Source organism: Chenopodium quinoa, unplaced genomic scaffold, assembly GCF_001683475.1.
Source record: "Chenopodium quinoa cultivar QQ74 unplaced genomic scaffold, ASM168347v1, whole genome shotgun sequence".
Classification (NCBI taxonomy): domain Eukaryota; kingdom Viridiplantae; phylum Streptophyta; class Magnoliopsida; order Caryophyllales; family Amaranthaceae; genus Chenopodium; species Chenopodium quinoa.
In genome coordinates this window covers 3,005,213-3,026,557 of record NW_018742244.1, presented here as the reverse complement: position 1 = coordinate 3,026,557, position 21,345 = coordinate 3,005,213, and the positions used below count along the sequence as shown (strand labels likewise).

The 21,345-nt window shown below is 34.4% G+C and overlaps 6 protein-coding genes across 6 annotated transcripts; 3 read left to right on the top strand and 3 right to left on the bottom strand.

Annotated features, from left to right (window-relative positions):
• Positions 1-88: 88 nt before the first annotated feature.
• Positions 89-2,396, bottom strand: LOC110682002 (pentatricopeptide repeat-containing protein At2g03880, mitochondrial-like). Its single transcript, XM_021858204.1, has one exon. The coding sequence runs from the start codon at positions 2,263-2,265 to the stop codon at positions 346-348; it is 1,920 nt and encodes a 639-aa protein (XP_021713896.1). The 5' UTR covers positions 2,266-2,396; the 3' UTR covers positions 89-345.
• Positions 2,397-4,259: 1,863 nt separating this feature from the next.
• On the bottom strand, positions 4,260-5,081 carry LOC110737885. Its single transcript, XM_021918239.1, has one exon. The coding sequence runs from the start codon at positions 4,935-4,937 to the stop codon at positions 4,419-4,421; it is 519 nt and encodes a 172-aa protein (XP_021773931.1). The 5' UTR covers positions 4,938-5,081; the 3' UTR covers positions 4,260-4,418.
• A 2,402-nt stretch (positions 5,082-7,483) lies between these two features.
• LOC110681991 lies at positions 7,484-9,426 on the top strand. Its single transcript, XM_021858192.1, has 2 exons — positions 7,484-7,931; positions 9,017-9,426. The coding sequence occupies exons 1-2, from the start codon at positions 7,752-7,754 to the stop codon at positions 9,188-9,190; spliced, it is 354 nt and encodes a 117-aa protein (XP_021713884.1). The 5' UTR covers positions 7,484-7,751; the 3' UTR covers positions 9,191-9,426.
• A 150-nt stretch (positions 9,427-9,576) lies between these two features.
• On the top strand, positions 9,577-12,145 carry LOC110681966 (exopolygalacturonase-like). The gene is made up of 6 exons (XM_021858159.1): positions 9,577-10,335; positions 10,426-10,566; positions 10,679-10,855; positions 11,021-11,310; positions 11,398-11,626; positions 11,729-12,145. Exons 1-6 carry the CDS (start codon positions 10,174-10,176, stop codon positions 11,954-11,956), a joined length of 1,227 nt encoding a protein of 408 aa, XP_021713851.1. The 5' UTR covers positions 9,577-10,173; the 3' UTR covers positions 11,957-12,145.
• Positions 12,146-12,957: 812 nt separating this feature from the next.
• LOC110681973 (uncharacterized protein At2g17340-like) lies at positions 12,958-19,551 on the top strand. Its single transcript, XM_021858171.1, has 12 exons — positions 12,958-13,388; positions 14,308-14,373; positions 14,878-14,944; positions 15,055-15,123; positions 15,283-15,423; positions 15,657-15,785; positions 15,887-15,973; positions 17,075-17,149; positions 17,245-17,322; positions 17,417-17,494; positions 19,027-19,089; positions 19,184-19,551. The coding sequence occupies exons 1-12, from the start codon at positions 13,228-13,230 to the stop codon at positions 19,262-19,264; spliced, it is 1,095 nt and encodes a 364-aa protein (XP_021713863.1). The 5' UTR covers positions 12,958-13,227; the 3' UTR covers positions 19,265-19,551.
• Positions 19,552-19,568: 17 nt separating this feature from the next.
• Positions 19,569-21,232, bottom strand: LOC110681983 (cysteine protease XCP2-like). Its single transcript, XM_021858183.1, has 4 exons — positions 20,704-21,232; positions 20,380-20,612; positions 20,140-20,279; positions 19,569-19,963 (listed from the first exon to the last, which is right to left on the bottom strand). The coding sequence occupies exons 1-4, from the start codon at positions 21,161-21,163 to the stop codon at positions 19,747-19,749; spliced, it is 1,050 nt and encodes a 349-aa protein (XP_021713875.1). The 5' UTR covers positions 21,164-21,232; the 3' UTR covers positions 19,569-19,746.
• Positions 21,233-21,345: the final 113 nt, after the last annotated feature.

The window sequence follows — 21,345 nt, the reverse complement described above, 5'->3', positions numbered from 1 at the left end:
TATTATTTCAGTAACAAAATCATTATAATTTGGCTGCTCATCCCCGCCTCTCGCACACACCTACAGGAAAAAAAATGAGGGAGGAAAGAAGTGGCGATCAATGAAGCTTTCCATTCCTCAAATTATTCCGATTGGTTTGTTATCACAACAAATAATTCACAATAACGGTGAATCTGTCCTGCTCAAGGAGACAGTTGAAGTAAATAATTTTTCTTTTTGCTGTATTTTTGAACAGTTCTTCACATTCTTCCCCAAAATTGAGAGACAGAGAGAGAAATCTCCCATTGACTGACTACACTGTTGTTTTCATCTTTTTTATAGTACTTCACTTGCTACCCTGTTTTACTACCAATAATCTCCACATGAACAAGTACCATCTTGAAAATGATGGTATCTTACTTGGTCTCTAATCACAATAATTCTCTTCTCTGTTTTAGCAACAAGCTTTGCAAAGAGATGGCAATCCCCACAAATTCTAAGATTCTTCTTAATCCTAATAATACTTGCTCTAGGCAAGCTCATTAATCCATATACAATCGTGAGTTTCTCACTGTGGTACTGAAGCGAATCTTCCTTTTGCTCACCCTCGAGATCTTGCAAGATGAAGTTTGTATCAGGAACATAACCAACCCCTCTCAATTTCAGAACTAACTGATTTAGCTCTCTGATAATGTCATCTATTTGAGGATGTGACATATCTCGGAAGATGAAAGCATGAATTCTCTTATCTACTTCAATCCAGCTGCATCCTGGTTCCTTCTTAAGTCCTCTTTCTCTCATTGTCTTCCTCAAACTCGTGGCATCTTCCCATCTCTGAGAGTTCTCATAGATATTTGACAGTAGTATATACGTCCCCACATCATCTGGTTCTAGCTTCAAGATTTGCTTGGCAGCATAAATAGCTATATCTGCATTTTTGTGAATCTTACAAGCGCCAAGGAGGGTTCTCCAAGTCACCGCATCGGGTTCACAGTTCATTTCATGGAGTAATCTTACAGCATCATCAATCTTACCTGCCCTTCCTAAAAGATCAATCATGCATCCATAATGCTCTCTACCAGGATCAACACCGAAAAGCTTCTTCATGGACTCAAAATAATATTGCCCTTCCTCTAATAGACCAGCATGGCTACAAGCAAATAAGACACCAACCATTGTAATATAATTTGGTTTTGTCCCAGTTTGTTTCATCATCTCAAACAAATCAAGGGCTTCTCTGCTGAATCCGTTTTGAGCTAATCCAATAATCATAGTGCTCCAGGAGATTACATCTCTCTCCTTCATCTGGCTAAAAAACAAACGCGCATCATCTAACCCACCACACTTGCAATACATATCTAGAAGGGCATTGTTGAGGATCAAATCTTGATCATACTTCAGCACATGAACATGTACCTGCCTCCCTAATTCTAACAATGATAACCCAGTAACTGCTCTCAGAGTGCTTGTCAATGTTGCTTGCTCAGCTGCAAAACCAGCCCTCTTCATTCTCTTGAAGAGATTCAAAGCCTCATCACTGTCACTATTCTGTGCAAATGCTCCAATTATCGAATTCCAAACAACCAAATCCCCGGTCACAAACTCCTCGAAAACAGCCAGTGCATTATCCAATTCACCCCACTTAGCATAAACATCAATCAAAGCACTCCTCACAAAAACATCAGACTCCAAACCATACTTAAACAAACCACAATGCACCTGTCTAAGGCTCAACATCCCATCACAAGCTCTCAAAACCGAGGAAAACGTATACATATTCGGGCTAACACCCTCTCGGAGCATCAAAATCAAGAACTCCAAAGCCTTATGACTAATCTTAGCATTAGAATAAGCTGATATCATAGTAGTCCAAGCCACAACATTTCTCTCAGGCATTTTATCAAACAGCTTCTCTGCTTCACCTAAAAGGTTGAATTTAACGTACATATTCACCAACATACTAAGTAAAAAAGATTTGGGTTTGTTCCCATTTGAAACCAAATGCTTATGAACAAGTTTTCCTTCCTCAATTGCCCTTTTAGAAATGCAACATTTGATAAGCTCAGAGTAAGCAACACAATCCGCCATCAAACAATGATTTTCTAAGCTTTTCAAAGCATTTATTGATCTGGATAAATCTCGTTGATAGCAGAATTTGGTAAATTCTTCGATTAAATTTGGAAAATTTGCTGCATTTTGTGTTAAATTTGCTGGTACTAAGTATGAACGTAAGAAGAACAGAGAGCATTTTTCGATTGATTTTAACTTTGAGAATACTAAATTCATAGTTAACTGGGGTTAGATATTAGAATTACATTGTTTCTGGGATTTAGATTAAAGTATAAAATCTATCAACATTTTGAGAATTTGATGCAATTGCAAAAAAATGAGATGAAACTATAGTACTACGTAAATGTTTTTGCAATTTTTGTTAATTTATTTTTAATAAAAACACTATTTTGTTGGACCACAGTTGACTATAATGTGGGCCTTTGTTCATTGGGCCTTTGTTCTTCTTTGACATTCGTGTGATGGCCTACCAAAATTGATGATATATGGTGCATTTATTAGGTTTCATTGATTATGTTTTGGATGGTAAGATGTCTATTCTTGTAAGTTGTAAGAATGGGTTGATTTGTATAAGCTTCCACCCACCCCCTACTAAGGTAAAGTGAATCATTTACTAATTCAATTTAATCACCTATGAGGCCTATGATATTACCTATACGTATCAATGAGAAGTCGGTTTTGACAGTAAGAAATCCTTGCAAGTATCTAATGAGAATCGAACCTAATTAGCTTGTTAAACGAGTTAAGAAATGACTATTACTTGGATTTTTTTTTTTTTTTATCTATGTTAAGCATTTTGTTGGTATTGCTTTGGTAGCAATCAAACCTTAATACTAAATATAATTAAGTACGAAATTTAGATTCCCATTTAAGGTGAGCCTTTAAATATTGTAATTGATCTATTTCTTATTAGATATTTTGATATTAAGTATTGATCATCTTATTTGGTAAGGTTTATATTACAAAACTTAAGGTTGGTGAATCAAGCCCAACTTTTGGCTTTTTGAGGAGGGAGACTCTCTTTATATTAAACTCTCAGTGAAGTTAACTTGCTAAGTTGGATCAAGTTAACTCGTATAATCGTGTCAGGTTTTATCCATCACTTCTTATCATATTAAATAGATTTAACATTTTGAGAAAGAAACATATATAGTAATATGGCTAGTAGTGTTAGAAAGGTTTACCAAAGTTACATAGAGCTATATAGATGATGTAATAACTATAACTGGATAAGCATATGCAAATAAGATCATATGAGGTTGTTAGTGTAGTGCATGGAAAGAGGATAATATAAGTTAATTAGCATGTGAGGATGGGCCATATTAATTTTAATTTTATGTTTTATCCACAAAGAGTAAAAAAATAATACTGTAGAGAAAGCAAATTCTTACCTAAAGCATTATATTTCTCTCTCAAAAAAAAAAATAATAAAAAAAATTAAAATATCTAAAGCATAAAATTGGCTACTCCTTCAATCAAAACCTTCATACAATTCAAGTAGAAGACCTATTCTAGTATTCTTCCTTCCATTATAAGGCAATTTTATTCATCTTTTTTTTTTTTTTTTTTTTTTTTTCTTTTCTATTTTGTAGAATCATCCTTGAATAAAGAGATTGGCAATCATTTGAGAGATTCTGATTTGGCCTTTAATTTTCTTTCTCCCATGCATAAAGGTGTACACTAATTTTATTTTATTCTCAAATTTGTAAATTATGATCCCAAAAGTAATGATATGATGCTAGCGGTAAAACATCTATGAGCAAGTGCAATTTCCCATCAATTTTGTATTTTTGATTTGGAAATTGAAAATAGTATATGGAATATAATTATATTAAAATGTAAACTGAAATTAAATGTAGAAATTCAATGACATCCCAACTGACCCAATATCCCATTAGCTAAATATTTGGAGTTTGTTTTCAATTTCAAATTAAGTTCTCACTTTTATGATTGTAACACCAAATATTATGCATTAATGCATTATTCAAGATTTAAGTTGACAAATCCACTCTAATTAGACCAAAAATCACCAATCTTTCTCTTACTCTAAATGTTTACATTCTAATCAAGTGGACTCAAGTCAATTGATTAGGTTGATTACGATAATTACAACTATTCTTTTCCATTATGCGAATCACTATCTACAAACCGACGATATAGTACTAAAAGATGTACATGTACCACACTAGCAAATCTAATACAGGAGTCAATTCCACTCAAATTAACAACTTTGTGCATCTCATTCCATGACAAAATCAACCACAATTCTCACAACACAATGGTAATTCATATCTCACAAAAAAAATTAAAACATGGAAATAAAATAAATAAATAAATAAATAAAATTTCCACAATTTGAGCTCTGTAGCTCACTTATTATTGGAAACAGTTGCACCAGTATCATTACCAGAAACAGAGGCAGATTGATTGACATTATTATTAGCAACAACAATAGCTAAACCCGACGATGTTTCCAATCTTTGCCTATAAAAATGAACCGCAAACAGAAACGCAGCAGCCAATAATAACACGACACCTGTACCTCCGCATACTACAGTTGCTATTAACAAGGCCTTTCTTACTTTATTCTCCTTTTTCTTATCCGGTGACGTCTCTCTCCACCACGTATCCACGGACGCCGTTTTGTTAGAATTATCTAGAATCTCCGGTGAAGGCGGCTTTTTCTCCGGTGGAGTAGCTTGTTCGCCGAAGAACATCATCATGTCCGGTGACTTTACAGGCAGATTCTGGTACGGTAATCCATGCTCTGATGGCCGAAGCTCCCGTGATTCTCCGATAACAATTGCAAGTAATAATGCTATTGATGTTACTAGTAATTTCGCCATTGGAGTCGATACGACGGCGTTTTGTGGATTTCTTGTGATCATATAATAATTTTCTAGTGTTTGGATTAAGGCTTGAAGATAGTATAGATAGTTTGAGAAGAAAGTGAGCGAGTAGAAGTAGTGAAAGAATGTGGAATGAGAGAGAGACAAAAAATGGAATTGGAAGATATGTTGTTGGGTTGTTAACGTGTTACTTCATCATTTTTTTTAGGAAATTTTGTGAAAAACTACCTATTATAATTCAGAATTTGCGAGAAACTACTTATTAAAAAAAATATTGTAATTGACTATCTAATTTTTTTTTAAAATGTTGTAATTTACTACCTTTACGCCAGATTATGAAGGACTTTGACCAAAATTCTCCGGCGTTGACTTGGTCACGTGACACTTGGTGAAAGAAAATGGTCATTAAGTGTCACGTGATGGTCACGTGACCAAGTCAACACCGGAGAACTTTGGTCAAACTCCTTCATAATCCGGCGTAAGGTAGTAAATTACAACTTTTTCGAAAATTAGGTAGTCAATTACAACATTTTTTTTAATAGGTAGTTTCTCGCAAATTTTGGACTATAATAGGTAGTTTTTCACAAAATTTCCTTTTTTTTATATAAAATTTACTTATTATACAATACCCCATAGCGAATAACAATATTAAGAGTCTGTTTACATCTGAACTGAACTGAACTAATTAAAGTTAAATTGAACTGAACTGAATATTTTATGAGAGATGGAAATTAGGAGCTAAACTAAACTGAAATAAAGTAAATGTGAACAACCCCTAAATGTCAAAATTATATACTCGTAATTTGGTATTAAAATTGTATTCTATTCTCATATTTCACTTTATTAGTGATTTTTAACGTGTAAAAAAATTAATTTATTAGACTTATTACAGAGTGTAAATCATATTTTTACATCAATATATATGTCTGATTAAATTTGCATTAGTATATAATTATACATGACAATTAAATTAAAGCACTTAAAAAACACGAAGGGAGTATATATTTAGACTTAAGGTTGGAGTATCGCGTGATTATATGTCGGTAAAAAACATGTTAAGGGCGGGGCCAAATGAAATAAAAACAGTTAATAAAGGAAGGGAGTGGAGCCATGAAGGAGTGAGAGGAGAGAAAAAGATATAAGAACGCCGCTGGGTTATTTGTCATATTTATTCTCCGATGATGACGGTGAAATCTTTGGTAATTGGCGGTAATAATAACCAACTCTTCCTCTTTCACTGCCTTTTTACTTTTTGACTTTTGTCCTTAATCTTGTGAGTACTACTTTTTTCGAGATTATTACATTATGTTGTCCAAAATTTTAAGCTTGGAAGTACTTTGAGTAACTTGTGGCCAGATAGCGGTGAGTGTAGGCTTTGGGGCCTGTTTTTAAAGAGTGTGGTGCATATGGCTGTGCCGGGTGGCTACCTTAATACTTGTGGTCCATGTGGTGATGTGGAGTATATATGTACGTATATTTGTACTATATATATAAATTATAACATAATGTTGTACTACAAGTAATATTTAAAATTTGATTACATAATGGTTTTATATAGAGTATAATCTTATTTACACCAAAAATAAAGGAGGTATGGTGAAATTTTAATAATTTTGGCCATTTGTTATCGGGTATAGAAAAAGGGTATGTTAGCATATAACATTATTACCTCTAATTGTAGTAGATGAAGGGTCTGTTCTTATACGTTGAAATTCAGTTCAACTCAGTTCAGTTCAGTTCAGCTCCTAATTTCCTTCTCTTATAAAATATTCATTCAGTACAGTTCAGTTCAATTCAGCTGAGTTCAGTTAATGAGAACAGACCCAAAATACTCCTAGAGGATCAACTCGACTTAAAAACTATTTTGAGACTTTTTTGTAAATTCATCTTTCTTTACTTAATATTTTTTTTTTTTTTTTTATACATAGTGATTAATTCAATAACAATTTGAGTTTTTGAGCACTTCAGTATTTCCATGAAAGCTAAGTGGGTATTCTGTATGCACAATTATGCAATGTTGATGCCTTCATCTTTGGATGGGCATTAGTTTTGTTGCAATAAGATGAAACTTTTATAGTAACATGTGTTTTGGAATTGTAATTGTGCTTTAAGCATTGTTTTATGTAAGATTGATGGTTGACATTTTTGCACTATTTATATACCATAGTTGACTTAATTTTTTCACCTCTATGATAAAATAAATAAATATTATTGTATAATATATCATTATATTCGTCATAATGTGTAGTTTCATAATATAATTTTGTTATAATATTTACTAATTAACAGTTAAAGAAATTAATTGTCAAACTTGTGTCTTGACAAATGTATCGGTCAAACTGATGCAAATAATAATAATAAAAAAAGCGAGTAACACCTAATGCATAATTCTATCATGCATTCTTATGTAATAAATGTTTGGAAAGATCCATTAGCTTATTTAATTTAAAATCACTATTAATATTGAGTTAACTTGTCTAAAATTTCATAATATTCCCATGATTATGAAATGGATGATTCGATTGATTCCTTATCTATCACTCTCATTGAAAAAAGCACCAAAAAATGGGCCGAGAAAATACCCTTCCACACAAACCTTACAATAAACAGGCCAATATTCATTTCGTCCACTTTTTTGCTTCCATTCAATCACTCGTACACTCTTCCTTCTTTCTTCCCCAACTTTCTAAATTAAACCTAGTCCACAACCCAATTTCCCCAAATTTAACACCAACAGTTTCCAGAAAACCCACTAATTTTCTGTTATCAAATTTCAATCATCAATGGGATTTCATTCAAATCCCTAATTTTTACCTGCAATTTCTGGGTTAAATTTGTTTTTAAGGAGTGACAATGTCGTTGAGGATTAAATCAGTGGTTGATAAGTTTGTTCAAGAATTAAAGGAAGCATTGGAAGCTGATATTCAAGATCGAATTATGAAGGAGAGAGAAATGCAGAGTTACATCGAAGAACGTGAACGTGAAGTCGCTGAACGTGAAGCTGCTTGGAAAGCCGAATTATCTCGTCGAGAGGTATATTTCAGCTCATTTTTCTTCAAATTCTTGTTGTTTGATGAAATTGTTTTTAGATTTCTGAATTTAATTGGGTTTTGGTTAAATTGGTAATTTGGTTGCGAAATTGGGGAATTAATGTGGTATTTATGTATGGTGTTGCTGACCTATTGATTGGTTAATTAGGGGTATTGCTAATTACTGTTTCAAGAAATTGTAGTGCTGATTTTGTTAAATTTTTGCCATTTGTTGATTATTAGGGTAGTTTTGCTGACCCAATTTTGAATTGGTATATTCTCAATTGGGTTGGATTAAAGCTAGTTATTGTTTTGAGGAAATTTCATGTTGATTTTGTTAAATTTCATACAATTGCTGACCCCGCTAGTCTGAGGTTTGCATAACTTGATGGGTTTGGAAAGACGAAACCATTGGCTAATGTGTAATGGATGGGTGTCCCTTGGGGTGTTAATAAGTGGTGTCATTAGCTAAGCCGCCATTGCGCATTTTCAAATAATGATAGTTATTGGTAAAGTTGCTTAATGTTAGTAAGGTTACTATGACTTTGTAATAATATATGACAATGAGAAGATCATCTCTCATTCGCTAAGGCAGGTTAAACCAATTTCCGAAGTTCTTTGCTTTTGCTCTCATAATAAGTTAGGAAGTCTTAGTTTAGTGTCACAGGTTCAATTGAAAACGCATCCATGTTTGCCGAATAGTTTCCTTGAATATTCATGCCTTGTATGGAATACAATCATGTTGTATAGAAATGCTGTTTCTAGTGTGAAGACTGTGAACTGATGCCTTTTTGGAATCAGGTGAAATTTGATATCTAAGTAGGTGAACTTTAGGATAGTTCAGAAATCAGAGTTGATAATAAGAAAGCTTATGAGATTTTTTTTTAATAAAAAATGGTGTAGTTTCTGTTGCGCAAATCTATTTAAGTTAATGTCTTGTGTCTCTTGCACCATCATTATAAGTTGGTGACAATTGTGCAGTACGTGTGTTGCTGATTCTTTTTTCTGCCATATCAGCTAATTTTTCTCTTTCTCATTGATTGTTATCTTTATTTATTCAGAGGAATTGATCTTGTTCTCTTTGTGCAGGCTGAGATTGCTCGCCAAGAAGCAAGACTAAAGATGGAAAGAGAGAATCTAGAGAAAGAGAAAAGTGTTCTCATGGGAACTGCATCAAATCAAGATAACCAGGATGGAGCACTTGAGATCACTGTCAGTGGGGAGAAATATCGATGCTTGAGGTTCTCAAAGGCTAAGAAATGATTGCTATTGGTTTCAGCTTACTTGCCTCAGTAGCTGCAATTTCGCCGAAATTTGGCTCTGTATGCTGCTTTCTGAGTAACTGTGTATGCATCTATGTGCAGAGCAAGTTTAAATTCATTTCAATGAATTGTTTTTGTGCATGGTAGCTTATAATTTCAATAGGAACTACATATACGTCTCTGTGGCATATTGTTTTTCAGCAATTGAAAGATGACCTGCAGTTACCAGAAGCAAAATATTTTGAATTCTTTTTCTTTCTCCCGGGTCATTTTTGTGTGGTTACCTGTTGTAGACTCCATGGTTTATTTGCCATTGCGGTTATGGAGTGCTGGGACACGCTATTGATTTTACATAATCACACATACTAGTATTCATTTGTACACTCACATTTGATACATACTAGTATACTTAACTCTTATTGAACCTAACAGTAAGGTTACAAGTATGGACCTTTCGTCTTTTCATGTTTCAACAGCATTACTGCTTCTTCCCTCGCTGTCAAACACCACCATTCACAGCGCCAAGACTATAGCTGGAGTTAAGCAGAGAATACTATTTCAGCCAAAAAATATCATCTGTAAACATACAACATAAAAATAAAAAATGTCACTCATTTGTCAAATGGAGTACCATCATGCAACTTCCCTTTCTACTTCTTCCTTTCTTTTTTCTCCATCTCCTCCAATAACGAAAATTCCCAGGTAATTTTTTTTTTTTTTTTTTTTTTTTTGGCAGGGCGCAAAACTACTCGATTAAAAGAAAAAAGATTTAGCTAAATGATTTTGCAAAAGAAAATTATTTAAAATTTTTTAATAGTAGCACGTGGTTGGAAGTTGTAACACAGTTCTTGACTTCAAACCTTTAAAGGGCTATTATAGAAATAACCGTCCACTAGCATAAATTCAGTAGAATTAAACCATGCAACTGCATAGCACTCTCTAACAAAAACGGTTCTTCAGTTACTACTAGGAGAACCAAAAACAATGAGCAGAATTTCCACAATCATCTACTACTTCTTGATCTATGCAATCTTTGCTAACACATTTTATCTAGGAAACTCAACAACTTTACAACACGGCAATGGCATTATCATCAATGTCAGAAGTTTTCGGGTTCGAGCTGATGGTAGAAGCGATGATAGTTGGGTAAGGGTTATTCATCTCTGTTAAAAAAACTGATCTTTGGTATTAAAATGGGATTAATGATTGATGTTGGTTTACATGATTTTGGATTAGGCCTTTAATGCAGCTTGGGAGAAAGCATGTAACTCTAAAGGCAATGTTACTCTTTTGATACCTAAAGGAACTTATCTTGTAGGACCTCTTAAGTTAAGAGGTCCTTGTGAGCAAGTAACATCTCTCACAGTATTACTCAAGGTAAAATAGATGAACAAAATGTGGTAGTTTTTTTAATGATAGCTTTTGATTTGATCTATAATTGTAGAAATGTTTGCTAGATTGAGGAAAATTTATTGATCTTTTTGTTCAGGGTACTTTGAAAGCGAAAACAGACTTATCTGAGTACGAATTTGGATCCGGGTGGATCGAGTTTGCCTGGATCAATGGGCTTACCTTGACAGGAGGTGGAGTTTTTGATGGTCAAGGTGCCAAAGCTTGGCCTTACAACACTTGCCCTACTAGTTCTAATTGTGACCTCCTCCCTACTGTATGTCACAAATTCACAATATTCTCTTACAAATTTTGATATAAGTACAGAACTTTATGTACTTAAATTCAGTTTCAATGTTGCAGTAGTACAGAACAGAAATCAATGAAAATGTTGATTTTGAACAAGACTAATAACTGTTTGTTTTGTACATTTTTATGGCAGAATTTGAAGTTTGTGGGTATGAACAGAACGACGGTTCATGATATAACTTCACTGAACAGCAAGTTTTTTCATTTAGCTCTTGTAGAATGCAGAGACTTTGAAGGGAGTAAACTTGAGATTTTGGCCCCTGAGGATAGTCCTAACACAGATGGCATTCACCTTGAACGTAGCTCTAATGTTCGTTTTTCTTGGTTGAACATTGGCACCGGGGATGATTGCATCTCTGTTAGACAAGGAAATTCCCAAATTTCCATCACAAATATCACTTGTGGACCAGGTCATGGTATAAGGTATAACCTACATTCAATCATTCATGTGTAGGACATCATTTTTTATATTCCTGATTTAGGCTAATCTAGTTTGTTGATTGTTTTAAGTGTTGGAAGCTTGGGAAAATACCTGCATGAACAAGATATAAATGGACTTTTTGTAAGAAATTGTACGATTAGTGGGACTACGAATGGGATTAGGATCAAAACATGGGCTAATTCTCCTGGTAGAAGCGCGGCTACTAACATAAAATTCGAGAACATTGTGATGAAGCATGTAAGGAATCCAATTATCATTGATCAAGCATACTGTCCCTTCGATTCATGTTCATCTGAGGTAATTAAGTCCCACATCAATATAATCTTTGTCCATCAAAATTAAGGTTAATGAGATAATTTAACAGACATTATGCAACTACTATGCAATTTTTTCTTGCAGGCACCATCAAGGGTGAGATTGAGTAACATATACTTTAAGAACATCAGGGGTACTTCACTGTCTGAAGTGGCTGTGACACTTTCATGTAGTAAGGGAATTCCATGCAAGAACATTTTCCTGCAGAATGTTCACCTGAATTTGACATCAGGGGAACGACTTCCTGTTTTGACATGTGAGAATGTAAAAGCAAGATACATTGGTATCCAGATGCCTCCTCCATGCCCTTAATAAGGGTTGTAGATTTTGTAGTAACATCTAACAAGTTGGCTGAGATTGATTTGTTGTATTAGTTAGTTGAGGGGTTTAGGTGGAACATTTTTGTGCTAATATTAATGTTTTCTAATGGAGTGAATGAGTAATTTAATTTTTTGTTGTAGGAGCATGACATCCTAAAACCTAAATTGTTCTACTCTATATAATAGTCCTTAATGACGAGTCTAAGGTTTGAGTATAACATGACTTTTCTTAAAGGTCCAATCGGACCTTAAGAATTAGGTTAGTACGAACTATTATATTTTAATGTGTGTCCCTATATCATTTAAGGTTGGCTTCACCTCTAGTTGGGGTGAGGTGGCAAGTAGCAAGAAAATGTGCCACTCGTGGTTTTCCTGTATGGTTTTTCCTTCCTTTTCTTTTTGACCATTTTTTCTCCTATTTCCAACTATAGAATTTGAAGTTAAGTTATACAATTTTGAATGAAGTTTCATGCAATCTTTAAAGTGGAAAAACTTATATTTCTTTCCTTGTGGATCTAGCACTTTCATGTTCTCTCTCGATTTTTTTAATTATTCAACCTCTTTAATCCAATAGGAAAATAAATAAAGTATGTAATTTTAGTAAGTGTATATAAATATCCAAGCACACCTATTAAAGGCGAACCTATCCACTCAAGGCATTGCAAGCAAATGGTTTTTGAAAAGAGCTCAAAATCACATATCAACATTTTTCTAGTGCATCAGCAAGGTTTGAATTTTTAGGTCTACTATAACTCATGTCATACAACCAATTAGAAAACCAACCGAACATAAATTTTTGTAGAAAAGAAAAATGTTTGTTTTCCCGTTATTTGTATAAGGGTTATGGAAGGATTAAATTGGGTTCTACTCCTTTTTTTAGGTTTCATTTTCATTTTTCAATGCATGTTTAATCATCAATAATTTCTCGTCGTCAAATATATGTCGACTATCATACATGTCCAAAATCATCATGACCCCAAGTGCACCTAAAAAACCCATATTCGATTATACGATACCATGATGCGTTGAAATATGTAACAAAAAACAGAGAATAAAACAATAAAGAAAAGTGGCATCTGTAAATCCCACTCTCCTGGATCATTCATTACCACTACCCACGGTTGCTTCTCCAAAAATTTTTCTGACCAATTTTCTCTCTCCTCTTCTTCGAATCTCCTCCATCTTCCTTCTTCTTCTTCTTCACTCAATTTCTCTCTCATACTCCCAAATTCAACAATACAGCTTTTTACAGAGAGAATATCAATGGAGAGTTCATCGGAAATGGTGCCATTTCCTCTGTTAATTGAATCCAATTACAGAGCTTGTACTATTCCTTACAGATTTCCGAATGATAACCCTAAAAAGCCGACTCCTACTGAAATTTCTTGGATCAATCTCTTCGCTAATTCCATTCCTTCTTTCAAGTAATTTCTTTTTTAATCTCATTTCTTGATGTTTGATTTTGTTTCAAAATTTGACTTTTTGAGATTTGCGAATTGGATGTTAGCGTACTGTTGTAGTGGGATTTTTTTATTTTCAAATTTTTAGCTGGTGTATTATTAATCAGATTCAATTCTTGTTGTCTTCACTGATTAAATGGTATTGTTTCATCAATTTTAGTAGAATTCAAGCATTATGATCATTAAAATTTGTCGTTTTTCTTTTTTATATATTTAATGTTTTTTGTGGAGGAGGTGGGGATTGGGGTCAATTTGACCATTACCAGGTGGACTGGTTCTTTTCTTCTCGAACTTATTAACCCGTATCTGAACTTATCTCGATTTATTTCAAGTGCTTATCGAACTCACTAGCATTATTGTGAATTAATTATACCTTAAATTTTTATCTTTGAGTGAAATCTGGAAAAATATAGTCTAATTCATTTTGTAGAGAAGCATTATAATTCTATACAGCTTAAATTAAATGTATTGGCTCTTTCATTTACGGGGGTTTGAAGCATTTATGTCTATGTAGAAGTGATGACTGATAAAAGTCATTCAACACATGATCCTGAAAGTTTAATGGAATTAAAAATTAGTAAAAAGTTTAGGCATTTAAGTTTCATTCTTCTCTACTAATTAGCTACAATCCGAACTTATTAATATGAACTTACTTGAATGTATTAGAACTTATTTTAGTTGTAAAATGAACGTATCAACTTATGCTCATCCATCAGTGGGAAAGAATCATAATTGATAATGTCGTCTCTTATAAAATCATGTTGCTGTATGATGCAGTTGTGAAGTTGTTGAATGCCTAACTTTATTTTATTGTCTATTTGGATAATTTATTTGCCATACAATGAAGCTTATAAAGAAAGGCTTTTGCTTGGTTCTGTTTCAGACAACGGGCAGAGAGCGATAACACAGTGCCAGATGCTAAAGTTAGAGCTGAAAAGTTTGCAGAAAGGTAGATTTTACACTCGAGTTTCTATGTGTTCTGAAGCTCTTCTCTGCATTGTTGATCTCCTAAAGTTGATGCAAATATCTCAAGAAGATTAGTTTATTCAAGTTGCTTGTGAGATTACATAATAGTTTTGTTGCTTCTTACGTTGCATGTTCTTTATTTGACATTCCCGTGAATCTTCTTCTGATTCATAATGTCTTACATGATTGACACCTTGCACTAATCTGTCCAGAAGCAATTTTTTAGTGCACTTATGTGCATCATGTAATTATTCTTCTATCTTAGTATTTGCCTATTTGGCCTAAAGACATAGTAGATTAGTAGCTTAAAGTTTTGTGGGAAAACTGGTATTCCTGTATCTATGGCTGGTGAAGAGTGTTAAATTTGTGCTAGAATCAGTACTTTGGAGTTCAGATTTTGAGTGTTTGTGTAATAATGGAAGTGCATTGTTTATTCGTAAACTTGTAATCCAAATAAAACTTTTTGACACCATCTGTATTTATGAAGATATGGTGAAATACTTGAAGATTTGAAGAAAGACCCAGAGAGTCATGGTGGCCCTCCTGACTGCATTGTAAGTGATAGTTGTAGCCTTATAGAAGTTCAGCTGAAATAGTTTTGTGACTTGTATATTTGATCCTGGCAATGTTCTCACTGTAGCTTTCCCTTTCTTCTGCAATGTAGCTACTTTGCAGGCTTCGGGAGCAAGTGCTTCGGGAATTAGGTTTTAGAGATATATTTAAAAAAGTTAAGGTAATATATTTGGTTATTGATAATTTTCTAGCTCTTCCAGTGTTTAGATCATCACATAAAGTCTGCATTAAAAAAAAAATTATGAGATGAGTTTGATACTTGTGCTGTTGTACAGTTGGTCAATATGTCTACTGATAATATCGTTTCTATAATATGTAGGATGACGAGAATGCAAAGGCTATATCTTTATTTCGCAATGTGGTGAGTCTTAATGATGCTATTGAGGATCCAGTTAAACGCTTGGAGAATCTGGTCAAAGGAATATTTGCTGGAAACATATTCGACCTTGGCTCTGCAGAGGTACTCCTACTTTGTGTTGTATACGTTGATCAGTCTTCTTAGAACTTGATATGATAAATTATTTTGCTCCTCTTAAAAATACAATTAGCCAGAAGTATTGGATTGGAATATTTTTTTTTTAAATTTTATTTTATCAATATAAGCACAAAAGGTTCATCTGCAATCTGCTCTTCTTTCTGTTGTCAATGTAAAGTGTTGACTTGCTGATTTCTTATGCACTGTATACTTTGTAGCTTGCAGAGGTATTTTCAAAGGATGGGATGTCCTTTCTGGCCAGTTGTCAGAACCTGCTTCCTCGACCTTGGGTAGTTGATGATCTTGACACTTTCAAACTGAACTGGAGTAAAAAGTCTTGGACAAAGGTGAGTTCTTAATTGGATTAATAGTGCTGCATTCAAATTTGTTCTATCTTACGCTCCTAAATCTCGCGCTGACAATCAGTCTGTTTACTTCGATATGACAGGCTGTGTTTTTTGTTGATAATTCTGGTGCAGATATAATCTTGGGAATTTTACCATTTGCCAGGGAATTACTACGCCGCGGTACACAGGTTTGTTTTTGCAAGATTTGCACACAATGCCTCTTAACACTGGTGCACACACGTCTGCACTAACACATCTACTTGAAGGATTGCAGTCCTCCAGAATCTGAAGTCTTCCACATCACTTATCAATACAAAATCATATAAAATTGGTCCTCAACCATATGGTTGGCTCACACTGTGACATACTGTATTTATTGAATGCCAATGAATTCTTTCCTGTTACAGTTGTCTTGCAAATCTGTGTGGTTTGTCTTTGTCAATGAACTGTATGTATGGAAAGTTGGGCCTGTTGCAGGCTGAGAATGGTGCTTGACAGACTATGATATGGCTTGTTTCACAGCTAGAGAATTATCTTTTTTAATGTGGCTTGTTCTTGTAAATCAATCTTGTTTGTGTTTGATAGGACAATATTTCTTGTCAATCAACAAAGTGAGGTTTAATATGGAGCTGTCTCAAAGAAAATAGTGGTTCATTTTAAAAACGATGAGGATTGGAAGAGTATAAGAACTTAATACCAAATGTAATTAGAAAAAGGAAAGGAAGTATCAGGGGACACCTTTTTTGACCTTCTGAAGAGTAGGATTTGAGAAAAAAAAAAAAAAAAAAAGATAAAACCTCAACTGCTGCAATTGGTGATGTGTTTGTGGCCCTTTAATATAGAAGATTGTGCAATGAACTACTCCCTCGACCTTGGATTGCACTGACTTATGATTGGATAGGGGAACAATCTCTTTCAGCTTTAGGTAACTCCTTTAATTTCTATACACATAACAAAAATATATGGAAACCAGAAAGCTAAGAAAGGTGAGCAATACACTTAAAGACTAATAACCTTTGAAAACTGATTTAAAGGATGACGAGAAAAGGGGGTAAAGAGGAAGAAGAGATATGGTTATTTATGGAAAATATACTTTGAAATTTATAAAATAAGACTCGAGCATGCATTTATTGTCTAGAAGACTAGAAGCTTTAATTTTTGGTTAGCTGTATCTTTCTAATGATTAGCTTTGAGATTATGTTAATATTTTATATATATTGTCTGCCAGATGATTCAACTACCTTGATTTCAACATATTGTAATGCTGCTTTTCAATTAATTTGCTGCAGGTTATTTTGGCAGCCAATGAATTGCCTTCTATCAATGATGTTACATATACAGAATTGTTTGATATTTTATCACAGGTAATTTTGCATCTCACACTGTCTTTCTTAAAATCTGTCCATTTGTAGGGCCTCTCAATTTATGGGTTTGCTGGTATTCCTGTTTTCTTTATCAGTTGAAGGATGAAAATGGACAACTCATGGGTGTCGATACTTCTAAACTCTTGATTGCCAATTCTGGCAATGATTTGCCGGTCAGTTAAAAGTTTTAAATTTAGCCTTCAGAATTCGAATGCATTTTCTTCTAGAAACTGTTGTATGATGTCCTTCGTATTAACTTTCTGACAGGTCATTGATCTTACAAGCGTGTCGCAAGAACTTGCATATGTAGCTAGTGATGCTGACCTAGTTATTCTGGAAGAAATGGTATGTTAATTTGCCATGCTTCTGATGATTTTTGATGTATGTGTATACCATAAAACATGCATCTACCCATCAACAAATGTGCAGTATGGGCCAGATGGTCTACTTTTAGCTAACACAAGAATACTGCCTGACTGAATCACAGAACTCTAGCTCACACATTTCTGTAGGGGTTCGATGTTGTCTCCTTAAGTACTCTAAGCTGGACTGATTGGTTCATCATGAATTCTCAAACTATTTGTCTTACTAGTTACCAGTGTTGATCCCCTTTATATATGAAAAGTATATGTTTTTTCATTTTTGGTAACACCAGGCTTTAGAATTTCTGAACTTAAGAGCACACAGGCGCTAGTGAAGCTGCAGGACAAACTAAGCCCAGCACTCAGTCTTAAATCCAATTGAGGGGTCAATAGACAAGGGCACAACATATGATCTGGCAATCTCAGCAGATTTCTGATTGCTGTCTGGGCCTTTCAGCGTTGTTCTCTTTGCTTCTTTTGTAGTTGTTATAGGTGATTGGATTCTGTTAGAGTGCTTTGCAGTCATGCAGAGAATTCAATTTTCAGAGTTAGCATAATTAGGGTATAGTAGTGTCATAGTGTGTGTATTTGCAAGGCCATGTTTTAAAGTCATAACAACTAGGATTTGAATTTTCCAACAGAGGTCCCTTCAACTGGGCTTTTAACCTTTACTTCTGTATCATGATTAAGATTTACTACTTCCACACCTCTTTTTCATATTATCTTTTGCTTAAGAAGACTATAAACTACTCTGTATTATTCCCTTCTTCCCATATTTTTAGCAGCACCCTTCCTTATTGGCCCATCCCATATTACTTGCAATACTTCCATTTATTTCATGGATTCAATATTACAAATTATTTTAATGTTTCTCTCCTTCCTTTTTGGACCAACATCTATTCCACTTTCCTAATAAAAAACATTAATAAAGTAAACCCATCCAGTAACTATAACCCCAAAAAACTGCTGTCAGTTCTTTTTATGTTGTAGTTGGTTAATGGAAACGAGTTATTTAAGAAAAATTTGAAAATGGTTAGAGTATATTTTGGACTTCACAATTTGCCAAGACTAACATACCTCTCTTAATCTATTTTCATCGTTCCCTCAGGATTTCTTAGTCATCAAAACTTCCTGTTGCAATTTTAGGTTTTTCTTTATTTAAGCCAGAAAACTAGAATAGTTATTTGTTCTCAGCTTTCGTTTTATTAATGTGATAAGTGTGAATATGACTAATTTTAAGTTCTTGGTACAACGCATATCAACCACAATGGATACCTTAGAACAAAAGCTGAAATCTAGAGTTTGTAGAGTTGATGCCTTTTCTTTCTTTCTTTATGTGTGTGTGTGTGTGTGTGTGTGTGTGTGTGTGTGTGTGTGTTATGTTTATTTTTATTGTAGCAACTTATATTACCAGTTTTGCTGATAAATCCCCAAAATTGCTATAAGAGCTTTGGTATTGGACTGTGTATCTAACTTTCATATAATTCTGATTTGGATTCCTTGTCACTTTTGCAGGGGCGTGGAATAGAGACAAATCTGTATGCTCAATTCAAGTGTGACTCCATCAAGATTGGAATGGTATATATATGGTTTATGCCCCTATCATCTGTCTTTAGTTCAGGAAAATTTCACATGCGTAGAGAAACTTACTCATCCCTTGTGCTGGTCACAGGTAAAGCATCCAGAAGTTGCCCAGTTTCTAGGAGGAAGGCTTTATGATTGTGTCTTCAAATACAATGAGGTCTCTGATTGATGTAAATCTTTGATGCCCCCCCAAAAGAATCATCTTTTACTCTCATTCAAATATCACAGATGTACAATATCAGGTCCTGGTGACGTGCTGGTTTTCCTGTACAGCATATTATTAGTATTTCCTAGAGTATTTTGCATTAAACCCGAGGCTGATTCGCTCATGTCGAATGCCATTTTGACAGGCCATTTTAGGGTCTTATTTACACATTTATCGGTATGCTAATGCTCTAGCTGTGGGAACAAAAATACTTTCCATTCTTTTATTGTACTCAAGAACAGTAATACTAATGTGAGAACCAGGAAGATTTCTGAATAAAATGTTATTGAATTTCCATATTTCTAATGAGAAATACACAGAATGATGTCTATCATATTCCAATGATAAACTTTGTATAAACATTTACACTTATTATTGTTTGTTGCTTGGATTGCTGCAAAGGCAGGAAGAAGGGTGATTGAGGAAAGAAACATCTGACAAAATTATCATTTCTTCTTGGTTGGATAAGATGCCATTTTGTTAATACCACACAGTCCCTCGCGGTGTCCAGTATTTCTCTTCATTCTTATGTATCCTTGTTCTCCCCATTTTGGTCCCCATGAGTTCTTCACAATGATGTAATCTGATCCCTTTGTTGAACCGTACCCTACAGCTGTTACTCCGTGGTCTAACATCGTTTCACAAGGCCCGTCAAAAACTCCCTGCACAAAAGGAAAAAAAAAAAAATTAAGCTGGTACGCAGTAAATATCTGAGGTCCATTTTCAAAGATGAATCAAGGAAGGGTGAAACCCCCCTTTCCTGCAGTCTGTTTTGCTGTCTTTTTTGGTTATGAACAGTATCTGATGAATGATGTAGAAATTTGTGCAGGAGAGCTTACCCGCTGTAAAATTGGAAGTCTCTCCCAGAAGCACCAATTCCGACACTAATAGGTTGGTGAGCGAGTGCCTTCAATAGACTTGCTTCATCATTCCTTGGAACATCTCTGTGACCATTAATGGTCACTACTTCCATCTTTTCCTGTGAAAATGTCACATAATATAGACAAAATCGATAGATGAGCATGTTTTCTAGCATTATCTCCTAGCAGATGTGGTTTAGGCTTCTGTGTAGCATATACCTTTTTTGTTTCACAAGTTCCTTCCTCCATAAGATAAGGATAGTCCTCCTCCTTGTGAAGTCCACCATTAGAGACTATAAACTTAAACGCGTTATCCATTAGCCCACCATTGCAGCCATTATTGCTAATATCACAGTCTATCAGTTGTTGCTCAGACAGTGAGGTTAGGTTTCCTGTGACAATCTGATTTATGCCCTCGACTGCAGCAACAGTTGAAAATGCCCAACAACTTCCTGCAGTATTGAAATAAAATCAAAGTTCATGAGAAACTTCGAGCTATATACTGTAGCGATTTTGAGTTAATGAGGAACATTTTCAGCTTACCACATGCACCCTGGTTCTTGACTGGTGTAACAGCTCCTTTCGTTCTCCAATCTACAGACTTTGGTATACTCTTTACATCTCTGTAAGTGAAGTCTTCTGAAGAATCCACCTGTTTTTCTTGTGCAATTTTCAAGCCTAAGTACTTATTCTTGAACTCTTGATGGGTCAAATCTGCAAACTCATTCAAGCCAAGCCAATAGCTGCTAATACGCTTATTACTCTCATCAATATGTTTCAAGTTATCTTTGAATGCCTCGAACCTAAGCAGCTTCTCTTCGAGGCTATCATAATTTTTCAGGTGCTTTGACATCCATGTTACAAATAGATTGTGGAGTCTCTCTTCTGAACCCAAGTCATCGGGGGAGTAACCAACGATTGAGAAGTCATGAGCGAAAGCTGGATACGCAACTAGAAACACAATGAAGGTGAAATAAAAGATTGTTTTAAGTGGATATGACATTGTTGATTTGGAAGTAGTAGTAGTAATGTGTGAGGTTGGATTGGTTTGATATGTGCAGAGCTTGATAGGATATTTATATGCTATGGTTTATGTAGCTTATTGCTTAGAAGTAAAGATGAGATTAATATCTAAGATAACCAAAACTTTAAGGATGGATCTTTTCTGATATACTTTAGTTGCAA

Excerpts from the sequence above, each read along its gene's own strand:
- LOC110681983 (XM_021858183.1), bottom strand. The coding sequence starts at position 21,163 with ATGTCATATCCACTTAAAACAATCTTTTATTTCACCTTCATTGTGTTT. Across the intron at positions 20,280-20,379 it reads GAACTTGTGAAACAAAAAAG|GAAAAGATGGAAGTAGTGAC; the intron begins GTATATGCTACA and ends ACATTTTCACAG. Across the intron at positions 19,964-20,139 it reads GACTTCCAATTTTACAGCGG|GGGAGTTTTTGACGGGCCTT; the intron begins GTAAGCTCTCCT and ends TCCTTTTGTGCA.
- LOC110681966 (XM_021858159.1), top strand. The coding sequence starts at position 10,174 with ATGAGCAGAATTTCCACAATCATCTACTACTTCTTGATCTATGCAATC. Across the intron at positions 10,856-11,020 it reads ATTGTGACCTCCTCCCTACT|AATTTGAAGTTTGTGGGTAT; the intron begins GTATGTCACAAA and ends TTTTTATGGCAG. Across the intron at positions 11,627-11,728 it reads TCGATTCATGTTCATCTGAG|GCACCATCAAGGGTGAGATT; the intron begins GTAATTAAGTCC and ends TTTTTCTTGCAG.
- LOC110681991 (XM_021858192.1), top strand. The coding sequence starts at position 7,752 with ATGTCGTTGAGGATTAAATCAGTGGTTGATAAGTTTGTTCAAGAATTA. Across the intron at positions 7,932-9,016 it reads CCGAATTATCTCGTCGAGAG|GCTGAGATTGCTCGCCAAGA; the intron begins GTATATTTCAGC and ends CTCTTTGTGCAG.
- LOC110737885 (XM_021918239.1), bottom strand. The coding sequence starts at position 4,937 with ATGATCACAAGAAATCCACAAAACGCCGTCGTATCGACTCCAATGGCG.
- LOC110681973 (XM_021858171.1), top strand. The coding sequence starts at position 13,228 with ATGGAGAGTTCATCGGAAATGGTGCCATTTCCTCTGTTAATTGAATCC. Across the intron at positions 17,150-17,244 it reads TGTTTGATATTTTATCACAG|TTGAAGGATGAAAATGGACA; the intron begins GTAATTTTGCAT and ends TTTCTTTATCAG. Across the intron at positions 19,090-19,183 it reads ACTCCATCAAGATTGGAATG|GTAAAGCATCCAGAAGTTGC; the intron begins GTATATATATGG and ends TGCTGGTCACAG.
- LOC110682002 (XM_021858204.1), bottom strand. The coding sequence starts at position 2,265 with ATGAATTTAGTATTCTCAAAGTTAAAATCAATCGAAAAATGCTCTCTG.